The 18,716-nt window shown below is 34.6% G+C and overlaps 1 protein-coding gene across 7 annotated transcripts in view; it reads right to left on the bottom strand.

The window, feature by feature from the left end:
* Window positions 1–18,716, bottom strand: part of JMJD1C (jumonji domain containing 1C) — a 338,429-nt gene that overhangs the window by 14,289 nt on the left and 305,424 nt on the right. For all 7 annotated transcript variants that reach the window (XM_036086485.2, XM_078077663.1, XM_036086482.2 and 4 more), the window contains 12 exons: window positions 15,402–15,603; window positions 12,781–12,995; window positions 11,689–11,841; window positions 7,584–7,673; window positions 6,972–7,099; window positions 6,564–6,777; window positions 5,830–6,044; window positions 4,862–5,140; window positions 1,856–2,024; window positions 1,201–1,291; window positions 580–710; window positions 90–212 (listed from right to left, as the gene is read on the bottom strand). In XM_036086485.2, coding sequence (XP_035942378.1) covers window positions 90–212; window positions 580–710; window positions 1,201–1,291; window positions 1,856–2,024; window positions 4,862–5,140; window positions 5,830–6,044; window positions 6,564–6,777; window positions 6,972–7,099; window positions 7,584–7,673; window positions 11,689–11,841; window positions 12,781–12,995; window positions 15,402–15,603 — 2,010 coding nt within the window. The remainder of the gene's footprint in view (window positions 1–89; window positions 213–579; window positions 711–1,200; window positions 1,292–1,855; window positions 2,025–4,861; window positions 5,141–5,829; window positions 6,045–6,563; window positions 6,778–6,971; window positions 7,100–7,583; window positions 7,674–11,688; window positions 11,842–12,780; window positions 12,996–15,401; window positions 15,604–18,716) is intronic.

Raw genomic sequence — 18,716 nt, 5'->3', positions numbered from 1 at the left:
TTACTCAGAGGCTGACATTCCAGATAATAAGTCCTAGTGTGTGTGGTTATTCAATTTCATCCCCAAAACCACTATTCAAGTTTCTTTACCTGCTTTTGAGAGAATGCCATTTCCTTTTGCTATGCCAACATAGACTAGAATATTTACAACATCAGAAACTTCAACATGGAGATTTGTTGTTCCTATGTCATGATCTTTAGCAGCAGCTACACCTGTGTATAAAATAGAATTTTATTTGACTGAATACATATCCTAGATAGTCCCCCTAAAATCAGCTCTATGAGGAAAATTTGTTAATTGTAATTTGAGCTTTAGTTTCCTTGTTCTAAAGCCTGCTCCCCAAGAAATTTCCATAAAAAATAAAATTACTAGAAAATGTAAATATTTTGCAAGGAATTAGCAAGTACTTAACTATATTGGCTATTAATATCTAATATACTGTTTGATAGAAAAAAGATTTCAATGGATTACTAAAAAATGGATTTAGTAGAGCCTAAAAATCACTAGACAATTTATCTTTGGACAGCAGTTAAAATTTCATATAATTCCAAGTTCACGGAAATGCAAATATATACCTACCATAGGCACTGCACAACCTGGGTCCTAGATCAGGGCGTACAAAAAATCCTGGCAAATGAGAGGCCAAGTTGAATTTTCCTTCTGGATTACAATATTCTGGCAATGGTAGGCTTTTTAAAAGATCTTCGTATCTGAAGAATAACAACATTGACTTCTTTTGAATACAGATTAACATTCTTAGGTGCTTTCATATACAAAATTTTCAGGTGGTTCAAAACATAATACAACCTTTCCTTAAGGATTCTGACAAGTAACACTTCCCTTGACTTCATTCAGTTTAAATGAATGCCTAACACCAGGACAAGCACAGAACAGAAGTGACACTGACTAAAACTGCAATTCTGTTTCTCTAATCATAGCAAATTAAAAGCATAAAGAGAAGGGAGGTCCTAAACAAGACCCCACATCCTTTGATATTAGCATTATTTCCTTTACTTCCCTAACATAAAGACTTTATCCTACTGAGAATACAGAGATTGGGTTTTGTTCTTAATTTATTTTTAATTGGCAAGGAAAATGCCTGAAGGTTAAATATGTAGTTCCTTATCCTACTTCTGGGGATAATCTCAGCTCAAATTCAAAAACCCAAGCGTTAAAATAACACGTTTTAAAAATATATACCTTGCTGGCATCATAGTCTTGAAGTCTTCTCCTGAAGGGCAATCTTTCAATTTTAAAACAACTGTTTCTCCACTTTTCATTTTTTGTCGTTCTATAAAGAATGCAGTTCATTAGTAAAAGGTAATTTCTGCCTTTTAATTTTTATTAATGTTTGGAGAAGAAGGAAGAAATGTAAAACGAATGATGATTATTGTATAGGAAGTATTTAATGAATGCTTGCTTATTGAGTTTAATTTCTTATGTACTTATATAGTATTAGGACTTTTATTCCTTATGTATTTAGGTATTTGTAATACTGCAAAAATATTCTTTAAAAATCTGTTTACAATTGTTATTGAAACTAGTCTTAACATTTTTATTTTTAATTTTCTAAGTGTTTTACATAACATATAATTCTCAGAGATTTATGGGGTTGCCAAAAATATTCCCTATATAAGGAAACATAGTTTAAATAACTTATTTATGGTCAAAGGAAACTAGGGGTGGAACAAAGGAATAAGACCCAGTCTCTTGTTTCCAAGTATTTGTCTCTTCTTTATTAGCTAAAGTAATATAGAAGTTTCAAAGATTAAAAATCTGTTAAGTCATATTTGCAATTTATAATTTTGGGGGGATATATTTCAGAAAACAGTAAAACAAACAAAAAACAACATACTTGAAACTTCTTCAAAACCATCCCAGAATTCCTTAACATTGGCATTCGAAATAATGCTGTCTTTGCAGTTCAGGAGATCAGCTTGGTGGTCTCCAAAATCAAGACTAATTGACTCCGCCTTCCACAAGCTAATGTTCATTTTCTTATGCACACCAGAAACCACTGCAGGCTTATAAATAAATAAATAGACAGATCGATAAGTTAAAAGGTATATGGACACTTCCAAAATTTGATTTTATACACATATACAACAAACAGATAACATGTTAAGTTTTAGGACTAATGACAAATTGTGAAAATAAAAGGGACTACTGAAAATAGTCCCTGACCTGAAAAGATGGACATAATATACTGTCAAAGAGAGTAAGAGAGAATGCCATGTAGAATAGATTGCCATTTTTTAAAATTAAAGTTAACATGTAGTACATTTTCAGGAAAGAAGTCTTAAAGGACTAGATTAAAAATTTCAGTTCTAGGTAGTATAAATATGGATTTTTGGCTGCTTTATTTATAGACTAATTTTTGAAGCTAGAACATAACCTACTTATGTATCTATATGTGTGATAGATATAATAAGATTTTAACAGAACACATATAGTCCTTGAGATTAAAACATAATTTGTATCACTTAAAACACATACACACGTTCTTTACCTCCATAAGGATCATGATAAATAAAAATATTAAACAACCAGGCAAAATATTAAATTTCAAGCTTAATGGCTGACTCCCTGAAAGTAAATCTCTCCTTTGAAATCATATGAATTTGAATTCCCTCAAGGCTATCTAACCCAAAACTAACAACTGAAGATTTAAAAAGCTTCTAGAACTCCAATGCCGATGTAAAAAAACCTCTACAACAATCTGATATACTATCCCCAAGGTTTTGGGTTTTTTAAATTCCTTTATTATAAAAGAAGCAAATGTCTGGGATATAGAGAACAAAGAAAGTTGTGACTCTCTTGTAAAATACACTATTTATTAAGTCATCTTAAACTTCATTAAGATAATTATATTTCAGGAACCACAGAGCAGAATAACCTCTAGCTAGGGTTCTTATCACAAAAGATATCTCAAAAGAAAAGAAAAACAAAAATCACCTTAAATCTAGTTAACTACTTACTTGGGGGACCACTCCATTAAACTTCCCTTCAACAGGCTAATAATATATCCAACTATAAAAAATAGGTTCAGCTGTTAATTAACTATTGTTGGCAATTCAGATATTAATTCCCAGCCCGTATTGTGGCTAACCAGTAATACTCCTATCCAGCCCTATGCCACGCTTTCTAATGGTAGTCATATTGTCAAAAAAATGAGGGGCAAATTAGCTAGCATATTAGAATATTCTCAAGCAGAACTCTTAGGCTACCATCATCATCATCTTCGCAAAATACTGGAAACCTTCCTATTTTGATTCCTTGCCTACAGCCTTATTTTCTTCTAATTCAACTCCAATCTGCTTTGCTGTCAGTTATTTTAATATGTCAATCTGATTACTTTGACTCATCAATTAAAACTATCATCTACAGGATAAAATTCAAACTCCTTAGTGTAATAATCAAAGGCCCTTCATAGGGCGCCTGGGTGGCTCAGTTGGTTAAGCGACTGCCTTCGGCTCAGGTCATGATCCTGGAGTCCCTGGAACGAGTCCTGCATCGGGCTCCCTGCTCAGCGGGGAGTCTGCTTCTCCCTCTGACCCTCCCCCCTCTCATGTGCTCACTCTCTCTCATTCTCTCTCTCTCAAATAAATAAATAAAATCTTAAAAAAAAAAAAAAAAAAAAGGCCCTTCATAATCATAACCCTAACTACCATTTCTCACCATTCTCCCACAGAACTCTTTTATCTATGTTCCAAACAAAACTACTTAACAGTACCCCAAGCACCCGATGCTCTTTATTTCCAACCTCTTGTTCACATCTAGAAAAATTTCACTTAACCCCTGAGGCATCAATTCAGACTAGCATTTCTGAATTAGTACTCTAGCCTAGTCATTCCCTTTTTTGGGTTTTTACAGCACTTTAACAAAGTTCTTAGAATATTTAACGTACTTATTAAAATATTTACTTGACAGCTCAAGCACATACCAAATCAAGTGGTCTAAATTATGACCTGCCAATGGCATCAGGGCTTCAAGGGGAGCCAACGAGAAAACAAAGGAAAAAACAACAACAACAAAAAGGAAATAAAAAGCTAAATATTGTGTATGTGTGATACATGGGTATGAATTTTTTCTGGGGAGAAAGGAACCAAGTTTTCTTCACATCGTGAAAAGGATTAGTGACCTAAAAAGATTAATAAGAACCACTAGCACTAAAGTTTACTCATCTTACTTATTTTTATATCCTTAATGGCCAGCACAAAGACTAGATTTTATTAGGAGCTCAATAACTATCTGTTCAATGAAGAAAGTAAAATAAAATTGCAAACGATGTATTCCAGAAAGCAAGAAAAAAACAACATAATACTAAATCATGCAAATTCTTAATTTTGTTCACAATTTCTGCATTAATGTAATAAACTGCCCTCTGAAATGTGTCTCAAACATTCTATGAAAACTCTGGTCAAAGAGTATCATTTTCATCATTGAACAGAATGAAATAATGTCATTCAAGATCTGATGAACTAATGTATAAAAAAATGTTCTATGGATGAACATTAAAGGCAAAAACATCTACATAACTTTTGGTTAGTCTGAGGCAAATGCTTCTGTAGATATGAATCTGTTAACTGGACTAAGATGCAAATGTAAAAAAAGGAAGTACCAAATTTTATAAAATATATGGCTTTATTAAAAGTCTGTTGACTGATAGCTAAAAAATATAACATCAATCAGTGCTTCCCTTTTAATTCATATAAATCTGACCAAAAAATAAGAATTCAGAAACAGTAATTCTGTTAACCTTTTTGTTTTTGATCTTACTTCCAAATGTGTTAAGTACTATCTTTCCCCTTTCTTCCTATCCAACCAGTTTTAGTTTCACTAATTAGCTTAAAATACTCACTTGTCCATGTTTCCAACACTCTTTGAAAAGCTTCCAATTATTAATATTTTTATAATCCTTAAGCCACAGAATATGCTGCTCACAGATCCAAGAATGTGGTATATCACTGTACAATTTATTGTTTTCCTCCATGGGTGATTTTCTGCTCTCTTTAGGTTCTTCTTTCAGCTCTGGTTTTACATTTATTTTAGAGGCTTTAGTTGGTGGAATTTTGTTTTCAACAACTGAAGCAATTATGTCATCAAGAATGTTTGGCATAGTCCTTCCACTTTTACCACTCTATTAGGGAAAAAGTTATATATTAAGAGGAAATGTATACATCTTTAAACTTTCACTCTGGTTTACTCCTAACATAGCAAACAACCAACACAAACATTTTATGTGCCTTCAAGAATATGTAATCATGTCAGTGAATATACATCTATAGTCCCTACGCTGTTCCTAACAGATATGAACCAGAGTTTGGTGGTCTTCTATGTGAGAAACTACCAGGTCCCCAGAAACTGTAAGTGTGGCCCTTTGTATTATTTTAGGACTAGTGCAGAGGAGATAGATGGGTGGAATCTCCCATATACTTTTAAAGATCACTAAAAATTTGTGCCTACCTATACAACTATTGTTTTTTCATTTTCTTCTGGTGCATAATTAAAACAAAAACTGATTACTAAATATTTTTAGTAACAAAACATTAACCATGTGATTTATTTCCCCTACAGGATACGTTGTTTTCAAATTCTGAAGGAGACTCTTAGGGCTCTTCTGGCATTAAATGCCTCTCCCCCAACCTTTTTCACCTGGGGGGGAAAACCCAAATCTCTAGCTTTTAAGCTATGAGATTTATACTGCAATTGGGAGCATGCCTAGTAATAAGTGTCTTTTATTTCATTTGCATCTATTTCTTGTGTGGTTCACAGCCAAATCTAAATTTAAGGTCCATATGAAAACCAAAAATCTGGCATCTTACTCACTGGGGTTCCCATTGAATACACTGGGGCAAAGGCAATGCCAGCGTCTGTAGAACCCACACGGAGCTTGCCAGCAGTTGTGGTCAGCAAATCTCGTAAAGTTGAGCCCTGTTCATTATTCTGGGACACAGGAGGTGATGTTCTGCTATTTGGAGAATCAGGGTTGTCTTGTTCTCTCTCTTCTTTAATTTGCTTTTCAAGGGCAAATTCTTTGTTTTCTGAAATACAACATTTACAAAATTCAAATAAAATTAAGCATGCTGCTAAAGTACAGAAAAAACCGGGACCCTACATTTGATAGTGAGAGGTAAAAAGTGTAGCACTAGTGATTTATTCACCTGAACACACACCAGAGGATGGGTTAGATCCTTCAAAATGGAGTCAAACAGTTTGAATATGAAAAGGCCTTCCTCAATATCTTACACATGTAGCTGAGTTTGCACCTGTCACAAATGAAAAATGCTACAGCTAAGACAGGGAGAAAGTATAGTTTAAATTACAAATCTACTGCCCTGGTGGCTTTAATGATATGCTCATCCACAAATGATTCTCTAACTGATTTTGATACAATCATAGGAAGGTGAGTTCCTAACAACAGAAAACAAATGTTTTCCTGAATCTAAACCATTCATAATGCAAGCAAAAGACAAATGTAAATTGTAATAAGTGAATATTACATATTAATGTACATTGTCAGTTATATTATGGTCCTCTATTATACACTTAATTATATTCACCTTTTTTTTCCTCTCTGGACTTCTGTTCTGCAAGATCTGCTAACCAGTGCAGTGGTGACTGGGATTCTGGAGGAGTTAACTTGCTGTCTGTGCTTACGTCACTCCCTGGGCTGCTGTTGCCATTACTCTCAGACTTCTGAGGGTTATTTTGCTGCTGAGACTCAGGCATGCACAGAGAAATTTTATTACTGTGATTAAGAACATTCTGTAAAACCTGTAAAGGTAGAACAATTAAACTTTTAAAATACTACTTTTTCAATTATTCAGAGTTAAAAGTAGTAGTTATATTTATACAGTAACAAAGAAAACATAAGTTTACAAAACACAAGTCCTAAATTGGATTTCAAATATCAAAGCTGATTAATTTAACCATGCATTTCATTGGAATAATTAGAAAGTTGTACTCACTTGAGATACACCATTCATTGCAGGAAAATTTCCAACTTGTATATTCTGTTTGTTAGTGCAATGACAATGGGATTTAATACCATATTTTTCTCTAAGAGCGTGCATCGCATCTAGAAGATCTGTCAAAACTACAAAAAATAATAGTGGTTAATAAAAGGATTGCCCCTAGTTGTTAAGATCATAAAATTTTTCCTGTTTATCTTGTGCAGGTTTTCTTGTGTTCTTTCACTTTTCTTTCCGTTTTTTTTTTTCCATCTCTTCTATTTCAGGTTTGATCATTCAGCCAAGTTCATGTTCTCTATTTTCTCTCTTACCTCTACTATTAAAAATTCAGTATGCTCAAAAAGGGGAGAATATCATAAATCTAATAAGCATTTTCATTACACTCTAGTTTTCCCCCTCTAAAATGGTTCCTCTGGCTTTCTTCATCATTGGGGCTGGGCTTACCTTGCTAGCTTTATTACATAGAAGATTCTAAGAACTGAACAAAAACAATTCAAGATTAGAAAAACCTTACCTCTCCATTCCATTATACCCCTACATACTCCTAAATAATCTAGAGCAAGCAAGAGTTATTACACTACTAAGTAAATAATTTGCATTTATACTTACCAGAACCGGGTATAATTTGAGTTGGCATTAAATGTTTGTGATCATGAGGCTGTCCCTTCACACACTTCATCCAAGCATACAGTTCTTTATCTGTATGATTACAACATATTTATTTTTATATGTCATGGTTTTATAATTATAAAATTGGTGGTTTGTATAAAAAGAGCTTAACAGGGGCGCCTGGGTGGCTTAGTCATTGGGCAACTGCCTTCGGCTCAGGTCATGATCCCAGGGTCCTGGGATCAAGCCCCGCATCGGGCTCTGGAGCCTGCTTTTCCCCCTCCCACTCCCCCTGCTTGTGTTCCCTCTCTCGATGTGTGTCTCTCTCTGTCAAATAAATACATAAAATCTTATTTGACAGAGAGAGAAAGCACAAACAGGGGGAGCAGCAGGCAGAGGGAGAAGCAACAGCCCCCCCCCCCCCCCCACCGAGCAGAGAGCCTGATGCGGGATTCAATCCTAAGACCCTGAGACCATGACCTGAGCCGAAGGCAGATGCTTAATCAACTGAGCCACCCAGGTGTCCCAAAAGCTTCACAATTATATAAAATGTCAATGGTAGGCTTCAAATGTTCGGTTTTTTAAAAATAAGACAGTTCCATCATTCTGATAACTTTATAAAAACAAGGTACAAAATTGATATGTTATTTAGCCTTTTCTAAAATTACCATTATTTATTGTCATTAATGTATTTGTTACCTCTATCTTCCTTATTTGATTTTAGCTTCTCTGTCGCTCATCCCCTATTATCTCTTCACTATTTTCTGTGCCCAACAGGGCTGTCGCCTGATCTTAGTACATCAGAAACTGACACAAATTTGAGGCTACTGCTCTTTTCCTTTTATGCTTTAAAGACATGTAGAGGAACTGCCATGGGATGTTAAAAAGCTGCTATTTTATACAAAATATTTGTTATTAGTGCCTTCAAACAAGGCTCCATACCTGGAGTTGTAAACATATTAAGGCATAGCATGAGGCAAATAATACACAGGAAAAATATTGTTATCTTGATCTCAAGGATATCTTTTTCTATAAATTTGATGACACAGATAGCTACTTATGTTGTAGCTGTTAATAGATGCAATAAATATCAGAAAGCTCATTTTATTCAGCATAAAAAATCTACAACTATTATTTCATGAAAAGCTGCAGACTAAATAAAATTCAAATCCAGTCTAAAGTGTCTAAAACTGGTTTTCTTTAAAAGCTTTCCTTTTTTTTTTTTTTTTTAAAGATTTTATTTATTTATTTGAGAGAGAGAATGAGAGAGCGAGAGAGAGCACATGAGAGGGGGGAGGGTCAGAGGGAGAAGCAGACTCCCTGCTGAGCAGGGAGCCCGATGCGGGACTCAATCCGGAGACTCCAGGATCATGACCTGAGCCGAAGGCAGTCGCTTAACCAACTGAGCCACCCAGGCGCCCTCTTTAAAAGCTTTCCAACTAGGGGTGCCTGGGTGGCTCAGTCGGTTAAGAGTTGGCCTTCGGCTCAGGTCATGATCCCAGAGTCCTGGGATCCAGTCCTGTATCTGGCTCCCTGCTCAACCGGGAGTCTGCTTCTCCCTCTCCCACTGCCCCTCCCCCTGCTTGTGCTCTCTTGCTCTCTCAAATAAAATCTTTAAAAAACAGAACAAAACAAAACAAAAAACTAACTTTCCCCTCCAGAGCCTACACAGTAACCTGTAAATGTTTTCTAACTGCTTATATTTTAGACACTTATGCTAATTGCCACTATATAAAGCAACAACCTATAAATGATTTTATTACAATATTTAACAGTGAAATAGATATATAGATAACAGAATACAACTTAAGGCATATAGGTTATACTAAAAAAAAGATACAGTGACTGACAGACTATGCTTTTAAAAATTAATAATACTATGGGGGCGCCTGGGTGGCTCAGTCGTTAAGTGTCTGCCTTCAGCTCAGGTCATGATCCCGGAGTCCTGGGATCGAGCCCCGCATCGGGCTCCCTGCTCGGCGGGAAGCCTGCTTCTCCCTCTCTCACTCCCCCTGCTTGTGTTCCCTCTCTCACTGTATCTCTCTCTATCAAATAAATAAAATCTTTAAAAAAAAAAAAATTAATAATACTATGAATATCAATAACAACATAACTATTTAGGTTTATTATACATACCTTATCTTATTCAAAAAGTGCTACATACTTATATATATATGCATACAATATAGCAAAATGTGATAAATTAATTTTTTAATTAGGCAAAGGGAAAACAAAAGTAATATGGAGCCAGGAAAAAGGAATATAAAATGCATGTGATGAACAGTGCAGCCAATCCTATTAACAGAAAATATCCAAATATATTTTTATAATTTTGAAGATAGTAAATGCCTAAAATGCATCCCTTTCTTTAAAAAAATATTTATGTATTTATTTTACGGTGTGTGTGGTGGGGGGAAGTGTGCATGCACGCATGTACACTGGAGCGACAGAGGGAGAGAAAGTTCCAAGCCGATTCTGCAGACTGCAGAGGCCAAGTGGGGCTGGATCTCACAACCCATGAGATCATAACCTGAGCCAAAACCAAGTCGGATTCGGATACTTAACTGACTGCACCACCCAGGAGCCCCTAGAATGCATTCCTTACTACAGTTTCACATTTTACTCATATTTCCTATCTTTTGCATATCTCAGAAACACACAGCCATGATGTTTGGAAATATGTCCCACTACAGGGGTCTTTTTGGTTAAGTGCTCAGTGTCTAAGAAAAAGAGTTAGAAAGGCTTTCATAACCTTACCAGTGGAAAAGATACTGATGGCTAACTCATAATTTATCTATCTGATATACAATTCTGAAAAAGAGTTACCTGGATATGAAAATGACATGCATCATTTTTAGACATTAAACAGTTTCTATCACTAAACATGATTTTACTTCTAATACTTCCACAATTTGAATCCTCTCAGTTCATGATGACTTTATCCCAAACAAATTACTGAAAAATTTCAGGTTACCAGTATTAGGAAGCTACTTCCAAATTTGCCTTGGATAAACTTTTTCTAAAAACACTTTTAGCATGAGAAAAGGTGAATTTAGTTACTTCCTTTTTACATTTTATATTATCTCCAACTGTACTAACATGCAGAACACCTGTTTTTGTGCCATTTTAATCTAGAAATTAGAAATAACAGCTTCAGAGACTACTTTCATATGTAATAAAGACTTCTTTCTCAAAGAACTAGGGGATAAATGATACTGATGGAAGCATACTCTTGAACGTTTTGATTTGAACTTTATGGTCTTAAGGACAGAGAACAAACTGAGGGTTGATGGAGGGAGGAGGGTAGGGGATGGGCTAGATGGGTAATGGATATTAAGGAGGGCCCTTGTTGTGATGATTACCAGGTGTTTCATGTAAGTGATGAACCACTGAATTCTACTCCGGAAACCAATATTGGTTATACAGTTAACTATGTTAACTAACTAGGATTTAAATAAAAATTTGAAGGAAAAAAAAAAGAACTTTATGGACCAATTATTTAGAAAAATCAGTTCATACGATTTTAATGAAATTTAATGAAATTTAAATGACTCATGTGCATGACCATGTAATTAACAGGTTCTAGAATGGACTTCGGGCTCCTAAAACTGGAATCTGAAAGTAGCAAAGCCTATCCTAAACTGGGCTACATTAAAGAACTACCTGCTTGAGGGGTGCCTGGGTGGCTCAGTCAGTTAAATGTCTGACGTTTGATTTCGTCTCAGGATTATGGGATGGAGCCCCATGTCAGGCTCCATGCTCAGCAAGGAGTCTACTTGAGGCTTCTCCCTCTGCCCTACCCCCACCCCGCTCATTCTTTCTAAAATAAATAAATAAATCTTAAAAACAAAAACAACACAACTACCTGCTTGAAATGAGAGGGTGGATCTTTCTAATGAGGATAAAAGGATGTAGATGCAGTTTTTATTCTAGAAAATCTGGCCATTAATAAACTTCACAAAACTTCTTTAATGTAATATATTCAAAATAAAGGAAAGCAGGGGAAAAATAAAAAACCCTCACACACATATCATTTTCCAGATGAGTGACCCTAAAGAAAATGAACATTATAAAAATTTCAATTTATATAGAGTTATAAACCAACCTCTAGAACTCTTCCTTTCCTTTGCCTTGTAACAATCTAAGCAGACCACAAATCCACATTTTTGGCAGACCCAATGAATGTTAAACAATGTTGCTTCACATGCATCACACATTTCCCGCACTCCTCTCACTGCTCTTTTCCAGGCAATTTTGGCTGAAATACAGAAAAATAAAAATTTAAAGGCAAACATGCTCTTTTCCACACAATTTTTGCTGAAATACACAAAAACAAAAATTTAAAAGCAAACCAAGAACTTCAAAGGATGTATTAACTAAAGATCAACCAATTTCTTGAATTAGTAATTCTCTTCAGAAGATTTACATCTAATGGAGTTTTTCAACCTTAGCACTTTTAAGATTTTTGACTGAATAATTCTCTGTTGTGAGGGACTATTCTGTGCAATGTAGAATATTTAGGGTCATCTGTGACCTCCATCCATTAGATGCTAGTACTCTATCACCTCCCCCCAGCGTTGCAGTTATACAACCAAAATTGTCTCCAGTCATTGTTACACATCCCTTGAGGGACAAACCACTGATTTAAGGGAAAGGGAGGAAAAGAAGCTAACATACTAACATTTAGAGTACTTAATGTTAGGTGCTTTACATATGTAAATATAATTAACTACTTTCTAAACAAAGCTATGAGATAGTTATTCCACTTTACAGTCATACAGTTAAAAGTAGTAAATCTGAGATTCAAAAATACAAATCCATCTAACTCTAAAGACTGTGATGAACCACAGCAGATTAAAAACTTAAATAATTGGTATGGACTATGTCTTTCTCAGGCAAAGGCTGAAATTTCCCCATTTCACTTCTGAAATATCCCTATGACGCTAACTATATGTCATAATGGTAGAAACTGCATAATGTTATTGTGAGTTCATGAACTGATAATCCATTCATTACAACCTCAGTTGGAAAATATGTTACCTTAAGTACGTATAGGTGCATCTGTACGTAAAAAAGTGTCATCAAAATTAAATATCAATGAGACCAGGTAAAATTCAGGGACTTAATCCCATTAAGTATACTTGAAAGAGAAATTCTTAAAATGAAATGTGTACATTTGTATATTTAACTTCCTTACCATCCTTTTTCACCCAGGACAAAGCTGTTTTTTCCGATGTTACTAACTGACAGAACTTATCACCTATGATATCCAAGATGTATTTTGAAGTTTCTACATCTAGTTCATCATCATCATAATTTTCATGTGTCCATAAGCTCATAGCTTCATCATCATATTGGTCAGGAGAAGAAAAACCATCTATTCTAACCACTCCATTTTTACTAAATGACAATCTGAAATATTAAAACATAAAAGGATTAGATACCTAGACAGAAGTCCAGTTTTATAAAGTTGTAAATTTATAATTAATTTACATTTTTATATTATGAACACATAAATATGTTAAAAAATAAGAAAATAGGTTAGTCTTTCATATACACACATACTTTAATTATTAATTAAATTTAACAAATTTAAATGACTCCCATAGTGTTACACAAATGGCAATGATAAGCAGCACCAATTTTAGGTTATTTCAAGAAATAAGATTTTTTCAATCAAATGAAAACTATAATCCAAGTGTTTGATGAGGACAAGAGTTAAAATGCTGGCCAAATGCTGCCTAGAGTAATGCTGTTATTTTACACATAACCTAAATCAAGAACCTCTTAAGTGGAAAATGCCCTAAATTGAGGTGCCTGGGTGGCTCAGTTGGTTTAGCGTCCGACTCTTGATTTCAGCTCACGTCATGATCTCAGGGTCCTGAGATCAAACCCCGCGTTGGGTTCTTGCTGGGCGAGGAGCCTGCTTAAGATTCTTTCTCCCTATGCTTCTTCCTCTGTACCCCCTCTTCCTCTAAATAAATACATACATACATATATAAATGGAAAGAAACTGCCCTAAATCACCTCAAGACTTTCACTGGGAGGATTAAAAAAAATGCCAAGTACAGATACATTGTTTTCATTAATTAAAATGACTATTTATGACTTAGAGGAACAAGGATGAAATTCTCAAAAGTTTATTAGGAACCCAATTATGTGTGCTTAGTTCCTCTCAGCTTCTGACATCCAATTCATGTAACTACTCAATTCAGAAAATTTTAGGGTAAATGGAAGGCAAAATTGCCATTCTTTTCTTTGTTGGCGGTTATTTTTCAGTTATCATAGTACTTACCCTTTTTACTCTCAATCAGGGGATATCGGCAGTTCATTACAATTCATTCTTTATTTTTCCGATGGAAACCAAGAACATTTCCTTTTACCACCCCCTTTTCTCATACTTTTATTACCTAAAACCTTTCCTTCTTTTTTTAAACCAGATTTCTCCCTTTGTTATAGTCCATCATCTTACTTCAGCTTTGTGCTATTATCTCTATCTGAACATGTCTTTCCTTCAAACCTGCTTTCCCCCCCTTTTTTCTTGAGAGAGGGATGGGGGGAGGGGCAGAGGGAGAAGGAGAGAGAGAATCTTAAGCAGACTCCACGCCCAGCAGAGAGCTGACACGGGGCTCCATCTCATGACCCGAGATCATGATCTGAGCTGAAATCAAGAAACCAATGATTGGGCCACCCAGGCACTCCAACTAACTTTTCTTTGATTTCTTGTTCATCTTTTCTGCAATTCCATGTGTACAACCTTTTACATCTATTCTTTAAAGTTGTCTGTCCTTTGGGGATTATTGGTTAAAAAGCCCCTGAAGTAAAAATAAGAAACAGAACCTGTTCTGTTCCTACCAATACATTTCTTGGGGTCTCTACTGGGCCACGAGCATAGGTATATTTACTAGAGCAAAGTGTCTCCTAATCTCTTAGGAAGATGATGGTGATGAACTTACAGGTCTATATATGATTTTAGTATTGAAGAATTATTTAGTAATGTTAATATTACAGTAGTATGTAGGATAGTAACAACTACAAGCTGTTTTTATACTTACTACAAAACCTGTGAAATGTGACATGACATGGTACTGACATCCTTTTTCTCATAACTCATATTTTCATAGCTATATGTTTAACAAAAGTATGGGTAGTCCATTGTAATGCAATGACTTTAGTTTAATGCCTAGATTGTTTACCTACATTTACAGACTATTTGTGATTTCTAGCTAATATACAGATATAAATCCAACACTGTTTTGGTCAAAGTACATAAACTTTAAAAAAATTCTTAAAACACGGGGCGCCTGGGTGGCTCAGTTGGTTAAGCGGCTGCCTTCGGCTCAGGTCATGATCCTGGAGTCCCTGGATCGAGTCCCGCATCGGGCTCCCTGCTCAGCAGGGAGTCTGCTTCTCCCTCTGACCCTCCCCCCTCTCATGTGCTTGCTCTCTCTCATTCTCTCTCTCTCAAATAAATAAATAAAATCTTTAAAAAAAAAAAAAAAAAAAAAATTCTTAAAACAAATTGCTGTTTCCTATTATTTTCTAGAAAAAATAATAACATTTCTCATTAAGGATGAGTAAATCTCTCAGAAGAGAAAGGCCATATTAACACAAATAACAATATGAATTATGAATTTAGTCCCATAGTTAGCTATTATTAAATTTACCACAAAAAAAGTTTAATACTCTTTTATAATGTTTCAGAAATAGGGAAGCTCAAAGGACTCATTTCCACCTCTGTAAGGGACCCTCAGAATGGTAGTATAATTTCCAATATCCAATAAACATACTTTTCCCCAATTATGTGTTTTCACTTACCGTCTAAAGTAGTAAAACCTACAAAACACTGGTGAATGAGTTGGTTCTTCTCCTTTTTTACTCCGAATAAGTCTACATTCCCGGCACTTTTGCAAATTAGGCCCTATCTCACAGCAGGAGTCATCCTGTAAAAAGGATTCCCCCGTTTGCTTCAGCTTCTTGACTTTACGCCAATCTTTTAATACTGAACGAGGGATGCCAGCTGTAAAACCAGTAGGAAATTATTAGCAAGATTACAACTTTTTAAAAAAGTACATACACTCCTTGAGATAAAATTCAAGACAAGTACACAATTGTCACAATATATTAAGACTGTAAAAAAGAAGCAAAGACATTATAGTTCTAGGTCCTCATTAATAGTTCTAGGACTTTAACAGAAAGTCCACAGCAGCATTTCTATTTACTCACTTTCTATTAATCAAATGAACTCTTATGTCAGTACACTGGAAACGCAGAGCTGAGTAAATCTTCCAGCTGACTGAGATCTTTATATATTAAATATTCATATTTGTAATAATAGCAAACACAGGAATCATTCATTTTCTATGTGATCTATAGCTAAAAATATAGCCCTTCTACACAGGAATTTGGTATATGTAGGAGAAAGTTCTTTCAAGATTCACCCGAAGAACTGAATACCAAAAGTTAATACTTTTAGAAACTACAGGTTAATTCAAACATACTGGTATTGTTTTGAAATATTTAATCTGATTCTCCAAGGTAAGTGTGTCTCATTAAGACAAGCTAAGTGGTAATTTTATAATACCAACATTTGAGAGAAGAGGGGTAAGCTATTTCTCTTAGTATCTTTCCCTCAGGATGATGCCCTCCATTTGGTTCAATTTACTGTATGGAACAGTACCTTTTAGAAAATAAAAGGGTTTGAAGAAAATAAAAAAGCCAGTATTAACTTGACTTTTTGACGGTAGAAAGAAAAGCATCAGAGAAGTCTGAAGGAAAAAAAACCCTCAAATGACTAACATTTGAAGAAAAGAAATTATTTACTTATACTCTACATCATTGCTCCATCATGTTTATTAACTTGAACTTAGTTGTTGTAATAACACTGGCTCAAGTAATCACTCATCTACAGAGCAGATTAAAAAATTAAAAGCATGTTTATTTAAAAACAACCTATGTTGGGACAAGCAAATATCAAACTCTTAAAAGTATACTTACAATGTATCTGTATGTCAGGTATGAGATTTACATAATTTGCTATTTCTATCATGTTAAAAGATATTTCCTACCCTGTGTTTTCAATCACTCAGGCGTGATGGAGAAGAGGCAGTACAACTATTCTCCTGGGACTATATATTTCTTGAAGAAACATGTAGCAAACCTCTAAGAGCTCCCACTATCACTTACCTGCTGATAGTGTAAGTAGTACAATGACAGCAAGATAACGTATCTTAACATAGGAAGTATTGTGTTTAAGCTCCAGAATGGTCCATTTAAAATCTGCTTCCAGTTATTAAGACCTTTTAGGACTGCTGCCTGGTTCTTTACAATGACATGTTTCCCCCTCTTCTATTTCTAACTTAGGGCAAGCCATTTGGCTTAATCCACTAAAGAAAGACATATTAAGTGCACACAAACCACTTATGGAATAAAATGTTTCCAGAAGCCTTGTATAAAGGGTTTTAATTCTCCTCCATTGCATATAAGACAGATTTCCCCTATAGAAGTATAAAAAATTCAGAGCTTTTAGAAGTCAGAATGAACAACAAAAATGGTACACCGCTCATAAATTTTTACTTGGCACACTTGCTTCCAATCATTTATTTACTTTTTTATTTATTACACTTAGAATAAACTAAATTCAATCTATTTTGACTAGAAAACAACTATTAACCAATATGCTTTTACATTCCAGGTAATGGAACAGTTCAAAGAGTATGGATAACCATACCACTGTGAACCATTTAAACAGTATTAGAATAAAGAACCAGACATTTCAAAGCAAATCTCAATTCTGCAACACAAAACAGACACTTAGAGCTGTTTTTTAAATTTAAATGAATGCATAAATTACAAAGACTTGGCCCAGGTCATATAGACAGTTTTTGGTATTATAATTTTTGCTTCTAAATTAGGCCACACATGACGGTAACTAACTCCTTTTATTAATATTACTATAATAGTATTTGTATAATAAAATAACTTTATTTTTCAATTCTATATATCTAATTTATTGGCAACATCTAAAATCTAAACTTTGAGAATAAGATATTTAGTCAACAAAAAATACCTAGTATTTCTCTTACCATCAGAATATTTTCAACCTTAGTTCTCAATTTATTAGCAAATCCCCAAACAGCTGCTCTAGCCAACAGAAAACTAGGGAGGAAGAAAACAGGAAACAAATACATGCTAACCTTTAATCTCTGATATGCCATCACCTATAAAAATATTTTTTGAGATATAGAAATAAACTGATTATAGTAAAACCACTGTTTTTGTTTATCACAGGACTTAGAAGTTTGATAGGCAATTTCAGTTTATAAAATAAAATTATGTAAGAATTTAGTCACAGAAAAACAGCCAACTTTTAATTATCGTTATGAAAAGACAACAGATATGAAGACATTCCAAAACAGCAGATAAAATCTATTGTACCTGGCTTTAGAATGTACTAAGAAACACAAGTTTCTTTATAGCATTATATGTATATAATTAACACATGTATTACAGTGTATGTAATCACATTATATTCTCTAAGTATAAACTTAACTTACTCTTTTTGACTATGAGCAAGGACAACCCCAATGAGCATTAAAAAAATAAAGGTCATATTTAATCCACGAGATAGATAATCCACTCAAAGTTTGGAAGCTAGATTCATAAACTCCCAACTTAGAGAACTTTTCTAGATAGCCAGAACAAAGCCTAGACAACTCTGGCCATAATTAACAGATGACAATTAACAGTCACTTATTATTATTTTGGACTTGGGATTAGATGGGGCTTAGAATACCCTCTCTGAGGTTAACTGTTAACTACTAAGGGGGGGGGGCGGGGAAGAGATTTAACTAGGCGTCACAACTTGGAGGGAAAGTACTGATTTCAGTCTTTGTCTTCAAACTCTTGGGAACATGTACATTTGGTCTCAAAATGAAACAGAATATGTACTTCATTAAGAGTTAATTTTATAAATTTAACTTCACAAGAGCTTTCTAAGTGTTAAAAGCTGGAAGATTCCTATCTCCATTTTCTGTAAATTTAACTCAAGTATTTGTATACCCAACACCAAAGGAAATGTTATGTGAAACAGAAAAGAAAACAATTACTAACCACACTAAGGCTCTTAAGAAT

This window comes from Halichoerus grypus, chromosome 7 (assembly GCF_964656455.1).
Source record: "Halichoerus grypus chromosome 7, mHalGry1.hap1.1, whole genome shotgun sequence".
In the NCBI taxonomy this organism is placed as follows: domain Eukaryota; kingdom Metazoa; phylum Chordata; class Mammalia; order Carnivora; family Phocidae; genus Halichoerus; species Halichoerus grypus.
The sequence above is the reverse complement of the archived record's forward strand: the minus strand, read 5'-3'. Positions and strand labels throughout refer to the sequence as shown.